General features: G+C 42.7%; 1 protein-coding gene across 1 annotated transcript in view; it reads left to right on the top strand.

Moving 5' to 3' along the window:
• Window positions 1-2971: 2971 nt before the first annotated feature.
• Window positions 2972-17717, top strand: part of LOC115461071 (serum albumin-like) — a 40533-nt gene continuing 25787 nt past the window's right edge. Inside the window, exons 1-6 of the mRNA XM_030190625.1 lie at window positions 2972-3093; window positions 5800-5863; window positions 8947-9079; window positions 13837-14051; window positions 15440-15575; window positions 16885-16982. Of these exons, the coding sequence (XP_030046485.1) occupies window positions 3012-3093; window positions 5800-5863; window positions 8947-9079; window positions 13837-14051; window positions 15440-15575; window positions 16885-16982 (728 nt within the window). The 5' untranslated portion in view covers window positions 2972-3011. The remainder of the gene's footprint in view (window positions 3094-5799; window positions 5864-8946; window positions 9080-13836; window positions 14052-15439; window positions 15576-16884; window positions 16983-17717) is intronic.

Genomic DNA, 17717 nt, shown 5'->3' with positions numbered 1-17717 from the left:
TGGCTGGTAGCAATTTGATGTTAACTGAGAATAGAAACCTGAGGATGGCATGCGTAAGATTGATTTGACCCTGATGCAGCTACTGCAAAACATGCCACATGTTGGTCACATTGAAGAATGGGTTCTCGGTTAACATCAAATTGCTTTATTTTCTGTTAACCTACTGATATAATAGGTTTGCTTTTTTTGTGTTTGTTTTTTTTGTTTGTTTGTTTTATTGTTTTTCTTTTAGTTTTTGAAAATATTTGATGATTTATTGGTTATACCATATGATGCTTGTTCATTTCTTACAAACGTGTATTATTATTTTTGTATTATTCTAAATACTTATAAATAAAGATTTTAAAAAATAATCATTTTGAATATAAGGGGATAAATGTTAGCACCCAAATACCAATTTAGGCTGTATTCTATAATGAAATCTGGGTGTCCAGATGTCGTTATTGAATACTATCTTAGCACACAGATTTTGAGCAGCTAATTTTAGCACCCTTCATAGAACTGCCCCTTAATGTGCAGTAATTACCTCTTCATTAGCAGTCCCTGCCAATTCTCTGCTCATACCATGTCCCCTTAAGCGTTAACTGCTAACAGTAGTAGTTTCTACTCAATAAGGACCCTGTTTACTAAGACGCGCTAGTGTTTTTAGTGCAGGCCTAAAATTGGTGCATGCTAAATACTAGAGACAGCCATATATTCCTATGGGTGTCTTTAGCATTTAGCGTGTGCTAAAAATGAAAGCGCGCCCTTAGCGCTGCTTAGTAGTTCTATTATTAGGTTTCAATTTACCGTTTTCAAGTTTACCTCATTTATTGTATTTAGTTTATTCTTGGTTATTTTATTATTGTTATGCTGTTAACAATATTGTAAGTTTTATGTTAAACTGTACCTGCTGTATACCGCCTTGGGTGAATGTCTTCAGAAAGGTGGTTAATAAATCCCAATCAATCAATCAATCAATCAATCAATCAACAGGGCCTAACTGTTAATGTGGCAGCTGAACTATTAATGGTCACTAACTGCTGTGTTAGCAGCTATTACAGCTTAGTAAATATTTTATTTATTTATTTATGTGGGCTTGATATACTGCCAAATAGATCCAAACAGTGACTAAGCAGTTTACAAAAAAAAAAAATAAAAGTCATAATAAGGTCATGAGAGAGAACTTAAGAAAGAGGAAGCTGAGAAGATCTCTGGATAAGAGTGATATTAAGTTGGAAAGAAAGAAAGAAAGAAAGAAAGAAAGAAAGAAAGAAAGAAAGAAAGAAAGAAAGAAAGAAAGAAAGAAAGAAAGAAAGAAAGAAAGACAAGGAAAAGAGATAAGTCTTAAGAAAAGCTTTGACTGAAGGGATGGAAGAGGTGGACCTAAAAGAAGAAATAAGAGAATTCCAAAGTTTGGGGCCGAGGTAATTAAAAGCAGTGTCAAGGGAGATGATGAGATGGAAATCAGAGGGCAAGGGGTGATTCAAAGAGCAGCATAGAAGATGGCATGGGGAGTAAGGGGTCAGGTGCTCATGCATATATGCAGGAACAGACTGGAGATGCCTTTTGAAGACTAACATGAGGAGTTTGAAGCAGATCCGTGAGGAAACAGTCAGCTAATATTTGCGGTAAAGGAGTGGTGTAACATGATCAAAACAGTGTGCATGGCGAATGATTTTAATGGCCATGGATTGAATTACTTGAAGGTGCTTCAGGGAATGTAAGGGAAGACCAGTGTAGAGGAAGCTGCAATAATCAATTTTGGAAATTATAAGGGAGAGAAGGAGGGTACAAATAGACTGAGAAGAGAGAAAAGAATGGATAACAAGAATGCAGTGAAGGGTGAAGAAAGAAGATTGGACAATGGAATCAATTTGAGTTTTGAAAGTGAGTTTAGAATCATAAATAACACCCAGGATCCTAACCAAGTCACACAAACAAAGGGGGTGTCTGTCAATTGTTGGAGCCGAAGGTGTAGGAGAGGTAGGAGTGTTGCCATACTGGGACAGACCGGAGGTCCTTCAAGCCCAGTATCTTGTTTCCAACAGTGGCCAATCCAGGTCACAAGTACCTGACAAGATCCTAAAACAACACAATACATTTTATGCTGCTTATCCCAGAAATGAGCAGTGGATTTTTCCAAGTCCATTTTAATAAAGGCTTATGGACTTTTCTTTTAGGAAGCTAGCCAAACCTTTTTTAAACCTCGCTAAGCTAACTACTTTTACCACATTCTCTGGCAACAAATTCCAGAGTTTAATTACACACTGAGTAAAGAAACATTTTCTCTGATTCGTTTTAAATTTACTACTTTGCAGCTTCATTGCGTGCCCCCTACTCCTAGTATTTTTGGAAAAAGTAAATAAGTGATTCACGTCTATGTTCCACTCCGCTCAGTATTTTATATACCTCTATTATATCTCCCCTTAGCACCCAATTAGCACTTTCACATCATGACTGTAAGTGTATTATAGAACTTATGTGCATAGTTTCATGCCCAACTTCAGATTATAGAATGAGGGGGAGATGTTCAGATCTTGCCACTATGATTGCTGTTATCCTCCTACATACTGCAGTGCTAGTATCTTTTACTTAGCCAAGCAGGGATCAGGTCAGCACCTTTAGTAGGCACAAGGTTCTGTTTACATGCACATTGGCACCCTCCATCACCAGACCTGTTCACCTTTATACAGATATTGAGAAAAAAAAAAAGCTGAATAAGGAAATATCAGGAGCAAAGATGAACAATTTGCTTAAACTCTTGTTTGTAAATTGATAAGGCAATTTGCAAAATGTTTGTCTGATATCTGATATGCTAATGAATTTACAAGGCCTTTTGGAACCAGACCATTCACAAACACTATGTAAAAACATTTTTTTCTCTCTTCCTTTGGAAGGTCAAATGTTAATTAAATATAGAATACTATTGGGTAATCGTTAATTAATGGTGTCAGAGAAGACTATAAAAGGAGTCTCTCGCTCTGGGCTTTTCAGACTTCTCTGGAGTCCAATCCCCCAAATCCACAGCCATGAAGTGGATAGCCTTAATTTCGCTTGTAATTCTGCTAAGCTTTACAGAGTCCAGGAATTTGCAAAGAAGGAGCCATGAAGGTAAGGAAATTATATGAATTCCTCCCTTGCATCTAATATTTATTCCTTTCTAATATCCTATCCCAAATATTTGCTGACATACATCCTGTAAGATGACAATAATTTCAGTAGCAAGATGCATAAGTGTGTGTGTGCCCTGGGGTTTGGAGGTGCAGCAAAAGCTGAGTTTGTCATGGGGATTTTTGGGTGGGGGTAGAGAAAGCTGAGAGTATGTGTGGGAAGAGATCAAGCTTGAGGGTGTACCATGGGGGAGGGTGGGGGGGGGAGAGATACAATGATAGCTGGGCAGAGAAGGAGAAAGAATGAAAGGTGGGTGTGTGTGCCTGGGTGGAGGAAGAATGAGAAATGGGGGTATTGAATGTGAGAGAAGACTTTGGGGGCAGACAGAATTAGGGGTCTTGCTAGGACTGAGAGGGAGAGAGAACTGCAGTTGGAGTGACAGAAGGAACAAGGGAATCTGGAACCTGAGGAGGGAATTTCAGGCCATAGGATGGGGAAATTCTGTGCAAATACACTATAAGTAATCAATGCAGAATTTTGCAGTAATTTTAAATATTGTGTGCAGAATTTTCAAAAACTTTGCTTAGAATTCCTCTAGGAGTAAATTCAGATCCAGAGTGCATGGGTCAACACGATATACTGGTTTGAATCTTTTAAGGTGGCTTCAACTTGGAATACTTTTTTCTGAGGTTATTAGATTTGCTGACTCATATTTTATATTTAGAAAATGCTTAAAGACTTTCTATTTCACTGACACCTGGATGTTTCTGAGTTCTCTCTATTCTTTCTGGTTCTTTAGGTATTGTATCCTGTAGTCTATTTCTTTCGTAAACCACGTTGGGATTTTTTAAAGAGTAAAAGTGGTATATAAGACTAATGAATAGAATAGAATACCACATGTTTTTGCACATTTACCCCAGTGAATGGCAGTCCAGATTTAAAGGATCAATTTACAGGCGTTAGGTAACTCAGACTCTTCATTTCTATTTTCCATCAAAAAGTGTTTGCAGGAATCTTCCAAGCATTGCAGAACCCCAAATGTTTCACAGAGACTTTGCTGCAAAGGCTGTCTTCCTAGGCAGACTCTCTCTGTAGGCTACAGGTGCCCTACAAAATATGATGGAAACAAATTATAACCTGGTAGTGGGTGCCCATGCAAAGCTGATACTGTACTTTCATTTTTAGTGCTATTATACTGAACACAATGTTTTTGACACATATTTTGCATAGCAGTATTTGAGGCAGAGGCAGATTGGCGTACTTAAACATAATTACTGTACATGTACTTGTTCTAAAACAAAGATTTGTAATAGAAATAAACATAATGACATCACCAGGGGGGGGGGGGTCTGTTGGATATACCAGATGATTGGATTAGCAAAGGTCAGATAATTGAGACTGTACTGTACTTTGAATTTCAGTGAGTGTTACCAGAGACACAGAATGGCTGAATTGCTTTGAAAATAGGACTGGGAGCCAATTCATTTTATAAATGGGGCCAATGTGAGAAAAAACAAACAATAAAACCTCAACATGCATAAAAAAGCAACATGCCAGCATTTTGCATGTTTTTTTTTTTGGCATTGAATTCTCATGCAAGAGAATATTTTGCACAAAACATTGCTAACTTTCATACTTTTGAACTGCTGACGTACAATCTCATGTAAAATAACTCACTAATTTGGAATCAAGCAAAACTGGCAGGCAAAAACATTTTTGCATGTCAATTTTCACCCATGCAAAAAAAAAGATAACTAGAATTCTCTGGGGTACTGTTATTCTTTTCAGCTAGGTATAGTTGTCTTGGTTAGTTGGGCTTCACAGCTAAATTTCTGTCAAATGTTTGTGGTGAAGCTGATTGGCATACTTTAGCAAATATTAGCATATATGGACCACTAACCTGTGGGAAATCTTACAGGTTAGTAAGTGTAAATGCTCACACCTAAATGTCAGAGAAGAATAAATACTCTGTAAATTGTTAGTGTGAGTCCCACCCACCCTCCACCTAGACTGTTTGGGCCGGATTCAGTAAATGGCACCTAGACCCCAAGGCAGAGTTATCAGGGGCACACTTATGGCTCAATATAATATATGATGCATGAGTGATCATATATAAGCACTTTTGTCTGAATGCTGTAGAAGTAATGGATCAAATATATATTGAACACTGCACCGATATTACCTAGATTTAGAACAAGCTTTGCCACAGACACAGAATGAAAGCCCTGAGAAATCAGGCTCATGGTTTGGTGATTTTTTTTATTATTTTGATGGTATTGCATGGGTTCTATTTTGCTTTTATAATAAAGAAATATCATCACAGAGAGACTAGTGTTCAAGATCACACAAAACCAAAGCAATTTCAAGTAGAAATTAATAGGTGAGAAAAGAGATCTCTAATTATTTGGTTGAGAAAGCACTGACCCTCCCTTTTGTGGTCATTCCATGTACTATAGATGAAGGATAAAATGTCATTATAAAAAAAATGTGATATTCATCTTCTTCATGGCTTTTGGACAAATAATTTATAGCTTTTGAGAGATTCGTCAAGAAATCCAATTGGCTCTATTCAGTACAGAGTCTAGGAAATCAACATTTGCTGCATTTGCTGCTGAAAAACTGAACTGTGCTTTTTGGTTACTTTTAATAAATGATGTCTTCATGTTAATTTTACAATATTTAAGAAAAATATTTCTTGTTTTTCAGATCATGCTGAAAGAACAATTGCTGATGTGTATACTACTTTAGGTGAAGAAAAATTTAAAGTTTTGTAAGTATAATCTTCTAAAATGTAAACCTAGGTTAGGAGTTCACCCTTATTATAGTGTACATCAGGGCAAAACATTTTCCACAAAAGGGGCCAATATGTGAAAAAAGATGAACAACACCAGAAACATGAAAAAAAGCAAAATATCAGTAATTTGGAGTGAATTCTATATATGATGTGTAAAAATTTGACACCATAAAAGGCACTATTCTATAAGCCACGCTTAAAGTTAGGCATGGTTTATAGAATAGCGCTTACACATAGGGGTTGTGTGTAAATTCAGGCATCAACAAACCACAAAAAAGCGGAAGAAAAACCAAAAAACGAACCAGACAACAAGGGAGTAAAATCGCCAGAAGAGTTTAATGGGACCCTACATGGTCCGTGTTTCGGCCAACAGGCCTTCCTCAGGGGTCCTGGGTCTGACGTTTACAATAAACTTCCAAGTTATTCATAAAACAGAAATAACATTTTGCCAAGACATTCTTCCTGTAAGCTTTCACTCAGCTCAGCCTTCACAGCAGCAACAGCGTGCTTTGCTCTCACACGCCAATTGGCGTGTGAGAGCAAAGCACGCTGTTGCTGCTGTGAAGGCTGAGCTGAGTGAAAGCTTACAGGAAGAATGTCTTGGCAAAATGTTATTTCTGTTTTATGAATAACTTGGAAGTTTATTGTAAACGTCAGACCCAGGACCCCTGAGGAAGGCCTGTTGGCCGAAACACGGACCGTGTAGGGTCCCATTAAACTCTTCTGGCGATTTTACTCCCTTGTTGTCTGGTTCGTTTTTTGGTTTTTCTTCCGCTTTTTTGTGGTTTGTTCTGGTTTTGCGGGAGATTTGGACTCCTTTTTTTGTTCGATAGCCACTAAATTCAGGCATCACCAGTTACACCAATGAAAAAGTGCTGCAAATGCCCATGTCTAAATTTATGCGCAATGTCCCAATTGCGTATGCAACTCAAAACCACGCCTACACTCTGCTCCAAAATGCCCATCACCCTCCCATTTCTGCTCCCCCTTTTTTGAGCCATGCGTCTATATTTACACACATAAATACCATTTAAATCTAATTAGTGCCAATAATGGCTTGTTAAAAAAGCCAATTATAGGCACTAATTGGCTCGTTATTCAATTAATTGTGTGCACAAATTGGGACCATGTCCAAATTTGTGTGCACAGTTTTTGGCAAATTTTATAAAATTAGAGGGTTTGTGTGGTTCGTTTTCCCTATGTTGAACCCTTTTGCAAAGAAATTCACAAACTTTTCTCTACATAATAGATTTCTTCAACATTCTGAATTAATGGGCTGCTGTCTCAGAAAACCATGCAAAGCAGCTTGTTAAAATCAGTGAGCAGATATTTTCGCATCTCAGTTTTCACAAACAGAAATTACTTTGAGCCGGTCCCTGTTGCTAAATATTTGCGGAAGAGTGGTATATATACATGACAAACCTGTGGGAGATCCCACCATGTTTTATGATAAATTCTCTTCTTATGTGTTGCATTCTTCAACCACAAAAGTTGGAAGAATACATTAAAATTCCAGGGCATGGCTCTCTAGAAGTGTTCCACATGACTATTTTGTGTTTTTTTTAGCTAGCGATACTGGTTGAGGAAGTATTAGAAAGACAAGAAAAGACATACTTTGGGTGATAAGAATTAAACAGCTAAGGTCAGAAATACTTCTTGTTTTCAGGAGAAACAGAGGGGTATTTTCGATATGACGTCTAAGTCCGATTTTGGACGTTTTGCAAAAAAATGTCCAAAATCTGAATAGGAAAGAAGGTCATTTTCAAAAAAGAAAAACATCTAGCTTTTGTTTTCAAAAATACAAAGGTTTTGTGATTTGGATGTTTTGTTATTTGGTCCATTTTCGGGAAAAAAAAAATGCACAAAATCAAGCCATTGGGATGTAGGTGGAGCCAGCATTGGTAGTAGAAAGGTCCCCCTGACATCCCAGGAAAGCAGTAGGGCACTGCAGTGGACTTCATAAAATGCTCCCAGGTACACATCTGACCATTACTCCCTTACCTTGTCTGCTGAGCCTCCCAAAACTCACGCAAAACCACTATCCCCAATGGTACACCACTACTATAGCTCTTATGGATGAAGGGGGCAACTAATTGTGGGTACAGTGGGTTTCTGGTGAGTTTTGTAGGGCTTATAGTATCGTCCACAAGTGTAACAGGTAGGGGGAGGTAGGAGCCTGGGTGCACCTGTCTGCAGGGCACTGCACCCACCACTAGACTACTCAAGGGACCTGCATGCTGTTCTAATGGACCTGAGTATAACATCTGAGGCTGACATAGAGACTGGCAAGTATTGTTTTTCATCACAATTTGGAGGTGGTGGTGGTGGTAGGGGGTTAGTGACCACTGGGGGGATAAGGGAATGTCATCCCTGATTCCCTCCAGTGATCATCTGGGTATTTAGGGCACCTTTTTGTGCCTTATTCATTATAAAAACAGGTCTAGCTCAAAACATCTACGTTTTAGCCCTGGACGTTTTTGTTTTGTTCCATTAAGGCTGAAAAATGTCTAAGTCCTAGGAACGTCCAAGTCCTGGCCTGAACACGCCCTTGACACGCCCCCTTGAGATTAGGACGTACTTCTGACGGTCCATAGAAAAACATCTAAAAAAAGGTTTTGAATATATTGATTTGGACATTGTTGTGAGAAAAATGTCTAAATGCTGTTTTATGCCACTTTTTAGATGTTTTTCTATTTTGAAAATGAGCCCAACAGTAAACCATAGTCCCATCCTTGGCCTAGTGGTTAGGGTGGTGGACTTTGGTCCTGAGGAACTGAGTTCAATTCCCAGCACAGGCAGCTCCTTGTGACTTTAGGCAAGTCATTTAACCCTCCATTGCCTGCCGCATTGAGCCTGCCATGAGTAGGAAAGCACGGAGTACAAATGTAACTTAAATTAATAAAAAATATTGGTGTTGAGTTTCCCCAGCTTGTAATTTTAATACTTCTATTGGTGGGACTGTGGATTCGATCTAAACAATTGTCATAACTGCGATTTCCTTAGTAAGTGTTGCTTCATCTGTGTTCCAGGGACTGAACAGATTCTGTTTTGCATTTCAGAGCCATGGTCACGCTTGCTCAGTATCTCCAGAAAAGCAGCTATGACGATCTAGCTCATTGTGTCAGGGATTTGACAGCCCTTGCACAGGGGTGTAAAACTGATCCACAAGGACAGGAATGTCAGAAGTCACTGGTATGAAATCTTTTATTTTTAAAGAGCATATTGGGCAACTCTTCTCTAGGAAAAGAAAACGAATACAATATATATGTATATAATTGATCCTCCTTGGATGTAAAGATAGCAAAGAAGTGGATGAGTGGCCTAGTGGTCAGAGCACCAGTCTTGCAGTCCAGAGGTGGCCAGTTGAAATCCCGCTGCTGCTCCTTGTGATCTTGGGCAAGTCACTTAACCCTCCATTGCCTGAGGTGCGAACTTAGATTGTGAGCCCTCGTGGAACAGAGAAATATCCAGTGTGCCTGAACGTAACTTACCTTGAGCTACTACTGAAAAGGTGTGAGCAAAATAAAAAATGAATAAAGTTAGAGATGAGGGAAAGGGTCACATAGGGGGTAATTTGAAATCAGTCACCTATGTGGCACCTACTACTACTGCTACTACTATTTAGCATTTCTATAGCGCTACAAGGCATACGCAGCGCTGCACAAACATAGAAGAAAGACAGTCCCTGCTCAAAGAGCTTACAATCTAGCGTATTCCTTTAGAGAATAGTACAAGCAGGAATATAAGTGCATATGTAGTTACAGCACTGGAAACGTCAAGCATTACAGAAATGATAAGTAGTTAGTAGTTAGGCCCATGCACTTACCTCATCCATAGAGCTGGTGTAAATGCTCACACCTAAATGTCAGAGAAGAATAAATACTCTGTAAATTGTAAGTGTGAGTCCCACCCACCCTCCACCTAGACTGTGGGCCGGATTCAGTAAATGTCACCCAAAGATAGGTGCTGTTAAGATCTGTTCTAACTGATTCCCACCAGTGGCGTTCCTAGGGGGGCGGTGGGGGCGGTCCGCCCCGGGTGCACGCCACTGGGGGGGGGTGTTGCGCATGCCTGTCCGTTGTTCATGCCATGCTCCCTCTGGGGCTTACACCCGGGCAAGGGGTTCCTTCACAGGGGGGGGGGGGGGGCGCTGCATCCGGGGGGACGCTGCACCCGGGGGGCGGGGCGCATCGGCGATCCGTCCAGGGTTTCAGCCCCCCTAGGAACGCCACTGATTCCCACTCCCAAGTCTGGGCATAAGGACTTATGCCTGCTGAATCCTGGTGTAAAGCCTAGTGCCCAAGCAATTCATAGTATTCTATAACATGGTGCTGAATTTTTGGGAACTCCCCTGGCCCACCCATGTTCTTCCCATGGCCACGCCCCCTTTGGAGTTGCCCACATTTTAAAATAGGGCATAGGACAGATGTGCCTCTAACTCATAATTGGTGCCAATTCAGTGTCAATTAACTCCAATAACTGATTGTGGGCACCTTATTGACTAGCTTCCATGCACCTCTGGGATCTCCGTCCAAATTTGGGTGGCCTTTATAGAACTCAGGGGGCTTGTGCACGCCTATCTGTCAGATGCACACTATCCAGCTGATTTTCGAAAGAGAAGGGAGGTCCATATTCTGACCCAAATCAGGAGATGGCCGCCCTTCTCTCATGGGTGCCCAAATCGGTATAATTGAAAACCAATTTTGGGCACCCCCAACTGCAGTCCATCACGGAGACGAACAAAGTTCCCGGGGGCGTGTCGGAAGGGTAGCAAAGGCGGGGCATGGCCGTGCCAGGTCATGCTTAAGAGATGGACGCCCTCGGCCAATAATGGAAAAAAGAAGGGCGGCCGTAGCGAAAATTTGGTCCGCTTTTTTTGGACCCTTTTTTTTCACGACCAAGTCCCAAAAAAGTGGCTGAACCGCCCAGATGACCACCGGAGGGAATCGGGGAGGACCTCCTCTGACTACCCCAGTGGTCACCAACCCCCTCCCACCAAAAAAAACAAACAACCTTAAAAACTTTTTTTCCAGCCTGTATGCCAGCCTCAAATGTCATCCCCAGCTCCATGACAGCAGTATGCAGGTCCCTGGAGCAGTTTTTAGTGGGTGCAGTGCACTTCAGGCAGGTGGACCCAGGTCCAACCCCCCCTACCTGTTACACTTGTGGTGGTAAATGGGAGCCCTCCAGCCCCCCCAAAACCCACTGTACCCACATCTAGGTGCCCCCCTTCACCCATAAGTGCTATGGTAATGGTGTACAGTTGTGGGGAGTGGGTTTTGGGGAGGATTGGGGGGGCTCAGCACCCAAGGTAAGGGAGCTATGCACCTGAGAGGTATTTTAATGTTTTGTTTTTATTTTTAAAAGTGCCCCCTAGGGTGCCCGGTTGGTGTCCTGGCATGTGAGGGAGACCAGTGCACGACGAATCCTGGCCCCTCCCATGACCAAATGCCTTGGATGTGTTCGTTTTTGAGATGGCCGCCTTCGTTTTCCATTATCGCCGAAAACCGAGGCCGGCCATCTCAAATCCGCCCAAATCCTAGGCATTTGGCCGGCCCCAACCGTGTTATCGAAAGAAAAGATGGCTGCCCATCTTTTTGATAATACGGTTGGGACCGCCCCTTCTCGTAGCCGTTCCTGGAGATGGGCGCCCTTAGACATGGGCGCCCCCGTTTGATTATCCCCCTCCAAGTAAGATATGCGCCAAATGACAGAATAGTGCTTAGGTGTATTTCTGGAACTGATGCGTAGAGGTGCACAAATGCACGTGTGTGTGCCAGTGTTCTAAACACTAACCTCTGTGACTGACATGTAAATGTTAACACCTACTTTATGGGTCCTTTTACTAAGTGACGGTAAGCCATTGCGAGCTTACCGCATGAAATTCCAGAACTATTGCCGGCCCAACATGGGCACTGGCGGTAGGTCCACCCCCCCCCCCCCCCCCCCGGGTGCTGCATTTCCAGCACTAGTGGAAATATTTGAAAAATATTTCCGCACGGGGTTACCCGGCATTAATCAGGCAGCACCGCATGCTACCTGGTTACCACACGGTTAGAATGGGAGCCCTTACCGTGACCTCAGTGGGTGGCAGTAAGTGCCCCCCCCCCCCCTGCAAGGCCACACAGTAAGAGCAATCTTACTGCATGGCCATATCTTTTTTCAGCCTTTTTACCTGCTGCAAGGCCTTTATTACTCTAGCTTAGTAAAAGGGACTCTTATAGAATTATCCCATAGACATTCTTTATGCCAGTCAGCAGGGCTTCTGGGACATTTTTATTGTGCTTCCTAAAAATATTGCAAGCACTCTTGTTTTGTGAAAATCTTGGATGTAAATTCAGTTGGCTGAAGCAGCCCTTTTGCCATATCATTGTATGATAATATCATAACTCCAGAATGATGATCTTTGTGTGGATTTTCTAGCACTATATCAAAAGTCCAGTCTTCATTAGGAGTCACTGCAGAACTTGCAATATGTCTCATTCTGGGAGAGAACATTTAAATGTCAGCCATGGCATTTAAGAATATTCCTGGATATTCAGCTCAGGCCAGCACTGGATAGTGATGCTTAATATCTGGTTAGAGCAGGCAGCACCACTGTTTATGTCACTATCTGGATATTTTTTGCTCTTACCCATGTTCCACCCTGTTCTGCCCAGAGTGCCAGAGCAGTCTGATGATTTTCAGAGGCATGATCCAGATAGGGATGCTGAAAACCAAGGAATGGCCCCTGTCCTCGGAATTATTCCAGGTATCCAGCACTGCTACCCAGATAAGTGTGTTTGAATATTGAGCAGAATGAGACCAAAGCCTATTGTTCCAGACACACCCAGCCAGTTGGGTTTTCAGGATCTCTAAAATGCAATGATAAGTAGTAGTAGTAAGTAGTAGTAGTATAGGCATGAGATAGACTGGCGTACAGTGGAGGCAGTATATAAATATCTGTCTCTTACCAAGGGCATAGCCAGACTTCGGTGGGAGGGGGGGTCCAGAGCCAGAGGTGAGGGGGAACATATTAGCCCCCCCCCAGCGCCGCTGACCCCCCCCCCCGCCATTTTTGACCCATCACCACCACCTTTGACCCCTCCCCCACCGCTGCCGTCGGGTACCTTTGCTGGCGGGGGTCCCCAACCCCCGCCAGCTGAAGTCCTCTTCTCCGGCGCGGCTGTGTTGCTGATCTGTAAAGGTTTCTGTTTCTGTGAGTCTGACGTCCTGCATGTTGTATGTGCAGGACGTCAGACTCACAGAAACAGAAGCCAGAGAAGAGGACTTCGGCTGGCGGGGGTTGGGGACCCCTGCCAGCAAAGGTACCTGACGGCGCCGGGGGAGGGTTGGCGGTGGGAGGGGAGGTCGAAGGGGTTGGCGGCGGGGGGGGGGGCAGGGCCAAATCTACAGGGGCCCATGCCCCCGTGGCCCCACCTAGCTAGGCCCCTGTCTCATACAAATTCATTGTGAGTCCTGGAAACCTGACTGGCTGGGTGTGTTCCAAAGACTTGGTTGAGAACCCCTGCTCTAGAATCTAAAATTAGATTTCATTCCACCCCAGGCTGGAACCTTTTGTAAGATCTTAAGTGTGCCTGAAGGAATCAAAAGACACATATTTGGGTGACCCGAGACACTGATTTAACTGAGAAGAACCTTCCCCCCATCAAAAGGTTCATCCTCAGTTAATGTATCTTTAAATGAAGAGGTTCTCTCCATCCTGCAAGAGAAAAGTCATTAACCAGGTAGTAATACGCTGTATTGCACAGCTGCCAATCAGGGTATCTTGGAGCATGAAACCAGTCCGTAAACAAAAGAAATACTGCACTAATATTGTTACTAATGAAATAGATAAACAGCTTTGGGGAAGCTCTATCATATTGTATTAACTGATTCTTTTTCATCAAGAGATGCCCAGGAGAAATAAATCCATCATTCCATGATCATATTTGTTTCACTCCATTCAGACTACCACCTATCTGGATACTATCTGCAGACACCCAGACCTTGGAAACAATAACGATGGATTCACGGAGTGTTGCAGTGAGACTGATCCAGACAGGAATAAATGCTTCCTGAAGCATAAAAGCACTGATCCAAATTTTTTACCTCCCTATCAAAGACCAACATCCGAAGAAGCCTGCAAAAGTATGAAAGAAAATAGAGTCTTTACCTTGGGACAGTAAGTATAGTTTCAGATTCTTAAAACGGGATGAATGTGCAGTGCATACACTTTGGAGACAGAGCTTGAAAAGAGACTGAACGAACCGATAGGTCATCAAAGAGCATGAAAGAGTGAATGAGAAAAGAAATAAAAAGGAAACGATTCAGTGAGAGAGGACAGTGAGACAATGAGAAAGGGGAAAGTGAACGAATAAAACTGAGAAAAGCAAGAACAGAAAAAGAATGATAGGATTGAAAAGATTTTTCAATCAGTGCTGAAAGTATTTGAGCAGCACTTCAGTTTCTCCTTCTCTCTGGGATTATGATCGTTTCCTTAAAATGCAAATGAGTGATTTTAAACCTTGACTGAGAGTCAGCTCTGACTCTGTGACTTTACACTGCAGAAGACAGGCAGTATTGGGTATATTGCTGAAATGCACTCAATATTTATGTGACTGCATTATTTCCATTGGTTTGTTCCAGAGGTGTAGCTAGGGGGAGCCAGGGGAGCAGCCGCTCCCCCAAACAGACTTCTGCGAGTGCCTGCACCTATTTTTTACACATTCTGTTGCATTTAAAACACACGCCAGCGGAAGTCTGCTCTCTGCTCCCCCCCACGCCTTCAACCTGGCTCTGCTTCTGGTTTGTCCAGCCATTAGTTCTTAATTTCAGAGGTTAATGCTTTACGGGGCTCTTTTGCTAAGCTGCACTATCCCCAGTGCAGGTCTTTCCTGCACACTGGGGCCACTTTTAGCACAGCGGTAAAAAGGTCCCATTTCCATTATTCCCATCAGTGTCCACACGCTAATTTCCCCATTAGCACTTGGCCCTTAGCATTTGAGCACTTTCCGACATTTATTTTCTAGGCGATAAAGGCTCAGGTACTAATCCTGTGACAATCAGCATGTGGCGATATAGCTACACTACTACTACTTAACATTTCTAGAGCGCTACTAGGGTTACGCAGCGCTGTACAATTTAACAAAGAGAGACAGTCCCTGCTCAAAGAGCTTACAATCTAATAGACAAGTGAACTGTCGGTCCGATAGGGGCAGTCAAATTGGGGCAGTCTGGATTCACCGAACGGTAAGGGTTAGGTGCTGAACGCAGCATTGAAGAGGTGGGCTTTAAGCAAAGACTTGAAGACGGGCAGGGAGGGGGCTTGGCGTAAGGGTTCAGAAAGCGCCCCTATTTTCACACGCTGATCCGAAAACTACTGCCGGATACCTGAGCGTGCCCCGCTGTAGTGCTTTTTTACCTGGGGAGAAAAAATGCGTTAGTGCTTACCGCAATTTAATAGAAAGGGCCCTACAAGTTGTATCAAATATAAAGATATAGTTGAAACCAGTTTGCATTGTTATGGTGGTGACCAAAGGTGGTTTGAACATTTTTTTTTGTTTGTTTCAGGTATATCTATGAACTTTCCAGAAGGCACCCTTTCCTTCAAGGTCCGTTCATCTTGGCCACTGCTATTCACTATGAGAGCGCCCTTAAAGAGTGCTGCCTGGATGCCACCAAGCTTGATGAATGCCTAAGAGAAAAGGTATTCATCTTTTGCATGGGTAAAATGAAGAAATCTTCTCCAGGGGAGTCACTACTCTGTTTATATAGAGGGAAAGAGGACATTTTTGCAAGAGGGAAGAAAGCCAGTACAAATGAGCTCTCTGTCCCCAAAGCAATTACCTAACTGAGGACTATTTCCAAGGGAATTTTCATGAGCAAAGATGAACTTGGTGCTAGATTGTCCTAGTTGATAATTATTTCCCTCAGGATGGCTGAAAGGAGGTGTGGGCGTTCACCATGCATGTACCCTTAACCAGATTAAAAAGAGGTGGTGGATACATGAATGGCCTCCCACTGGAGGTGGTAAAGACAAAGACTATATCTAAATTCAGGTGAACTCGGGACAAACATGTAGGATTTGTAAGGGAGAGGAAGGAATAATAGACGGCTTGAATAGGCAGACTGGATAGTCCATAAGGTCTTTCTGTGCCATCATTTTCTCTGTTTCTGTGTTAAAACATAGACAGGATTTGAGAGCTGCTTCCTGCTTCATTTCCTGGGTCAGATATCCTTCCATATTTTGCATCACTAACAGAACTCATTGTTTAACCTATCAGATCTGAGAATGACTCAGAAAAAAATTCTACTTGCTGGGTTAAGGATCCTCTTAGTCTTCTGATTTTCCAATCCCCAAACGTAAGAGTAGATGCAGTGCTCACTTCAGCTTCTCATATCTATATATATAAAACTCACCCTCAATGTTCTGAAGACAGTGACGTCAGTGAAGCCAAGCCCTGACTTCCTTCAAAAATGTTTGAAGGTTCGTGGTGGTGAAGCCACCAAAATCGTTCCGGGCCCCGCCCTCGAGGGAGGAGCAATGGCAGAACAACAAAGGGGTTGGCAGGGAGGGAGGCAGGGAGGCGGGGGGGGGGGGAAATTGCTACGGGCCCCGCCCTCACGTCAAACGTCATGATGTTGAGGGCGGAGCAATGCCACAACAACAAAGGGGTTGGCAGGGGGGGGTGTTGCCGACGAAAACCTTGCTAGCGCCTGTTTCATTTGCTCAGAAACGGGCCTCTTTTACTAGTATAGAATAAAGCAGAAGATTGCATTCGGTGCACATGCTATTTTCAGCAGTGTATTCACTCGGATGCTTTCAGCAGCAAACCAGCAAACATATGTCAGTGCTATATATGGTTTGGGCCAGGAGTCAGATATCACATGTAATGGGTTTCTGAATTCTTTTCCTTTGTATTAGGTACTAAATTTTCTCATTATTCTAAGATGACAAAATGAAATGATGACTTGCTTTGACGATATGCTATTTTTTTTTTCGTTCTGTGCATTAGAAAACTATTATCATCAAAGGAGTAAAGACTATGGATGCCTATCAGAGGCACAGCTGTACGGTTCTGGAAATGTTTGGTACAAGAGTTCTTCAGGCTGAGTAAGTTTCTCATCTCTGCATCATATAAGCACTCATTCTTGCACACTGGTGTCAGCAGGGCAGACTAGAGTGTCTTTCCTACATCTCATTACTGGAGTCTTTAAAAGGAAAGGGTCTTTCACATGTGAGGGAAGCTTAAATAGACTAATGAGGTGCACAATATTATGGGAAACTGACAAAATGGCCAGAAAAAACTTGAACAAAATGAAATTTCCCATATATGACATGGGGAATGACACAGAATGAAAATGTTTTGGCTGCCCATCCCTAAAAACAAGATGTAGATTGAAGCACATTCACTGGGAACAAACATATTAGTAGGAAACATATCCAAAAATAGAGTGGAATCACTCAGGTTTTGAAAGTGTAAGGGGTCCTTTTACTAAGCTGTGGAGAAAAAGGGCCCTTTGGTAGAGGTGGGGGCTGTTTTTCTCATGCCAAGGCCATTTTTACCGGAACGGGTAAAAAGCCCCCAAAACAAAATGGCCATGCGGTAAGAAAACTCTTACCGCGTGGCCATGCAGTAGGGAGCCCTTATTGCCACCCACTGTGGTGGTGGTGGTAAGGGCTCCCACGGTAACTGAGCAGTAACTGGGCAGCGAGTGGCCATGCCCAATTACTGCTGGGTTACTACCATGCTAACCATTTCCGGGTGGGGGGATTCCCCCACCAGAAATGGCGTGCACTCGACCCAGAACTACCGCTGGCATCCGCATAGGGCCAGCGACAGTCCCA

The sequence above is a fragment of the Microcaecilia unicolor genome, chromosome 2, assembly GCF_901765095.1.
Source record: "Microcaecilia unicolor chromosome 2, aMicUni1.1, whole genome shotgun sequence".
Taxonomy (NCBI): domain Eukaryota; kingdom Metazoa; phylum Chordata; class Amphibia; order Gymnophiona; family Siphonopidae; genus Microcaecilia; species Microcaecilia unicolor.
The sequence above is the reverse complement of the archived record's forward strand: the minus strand, read 5'-3'. Positions and strand labels throughout refer to the sequence as shown.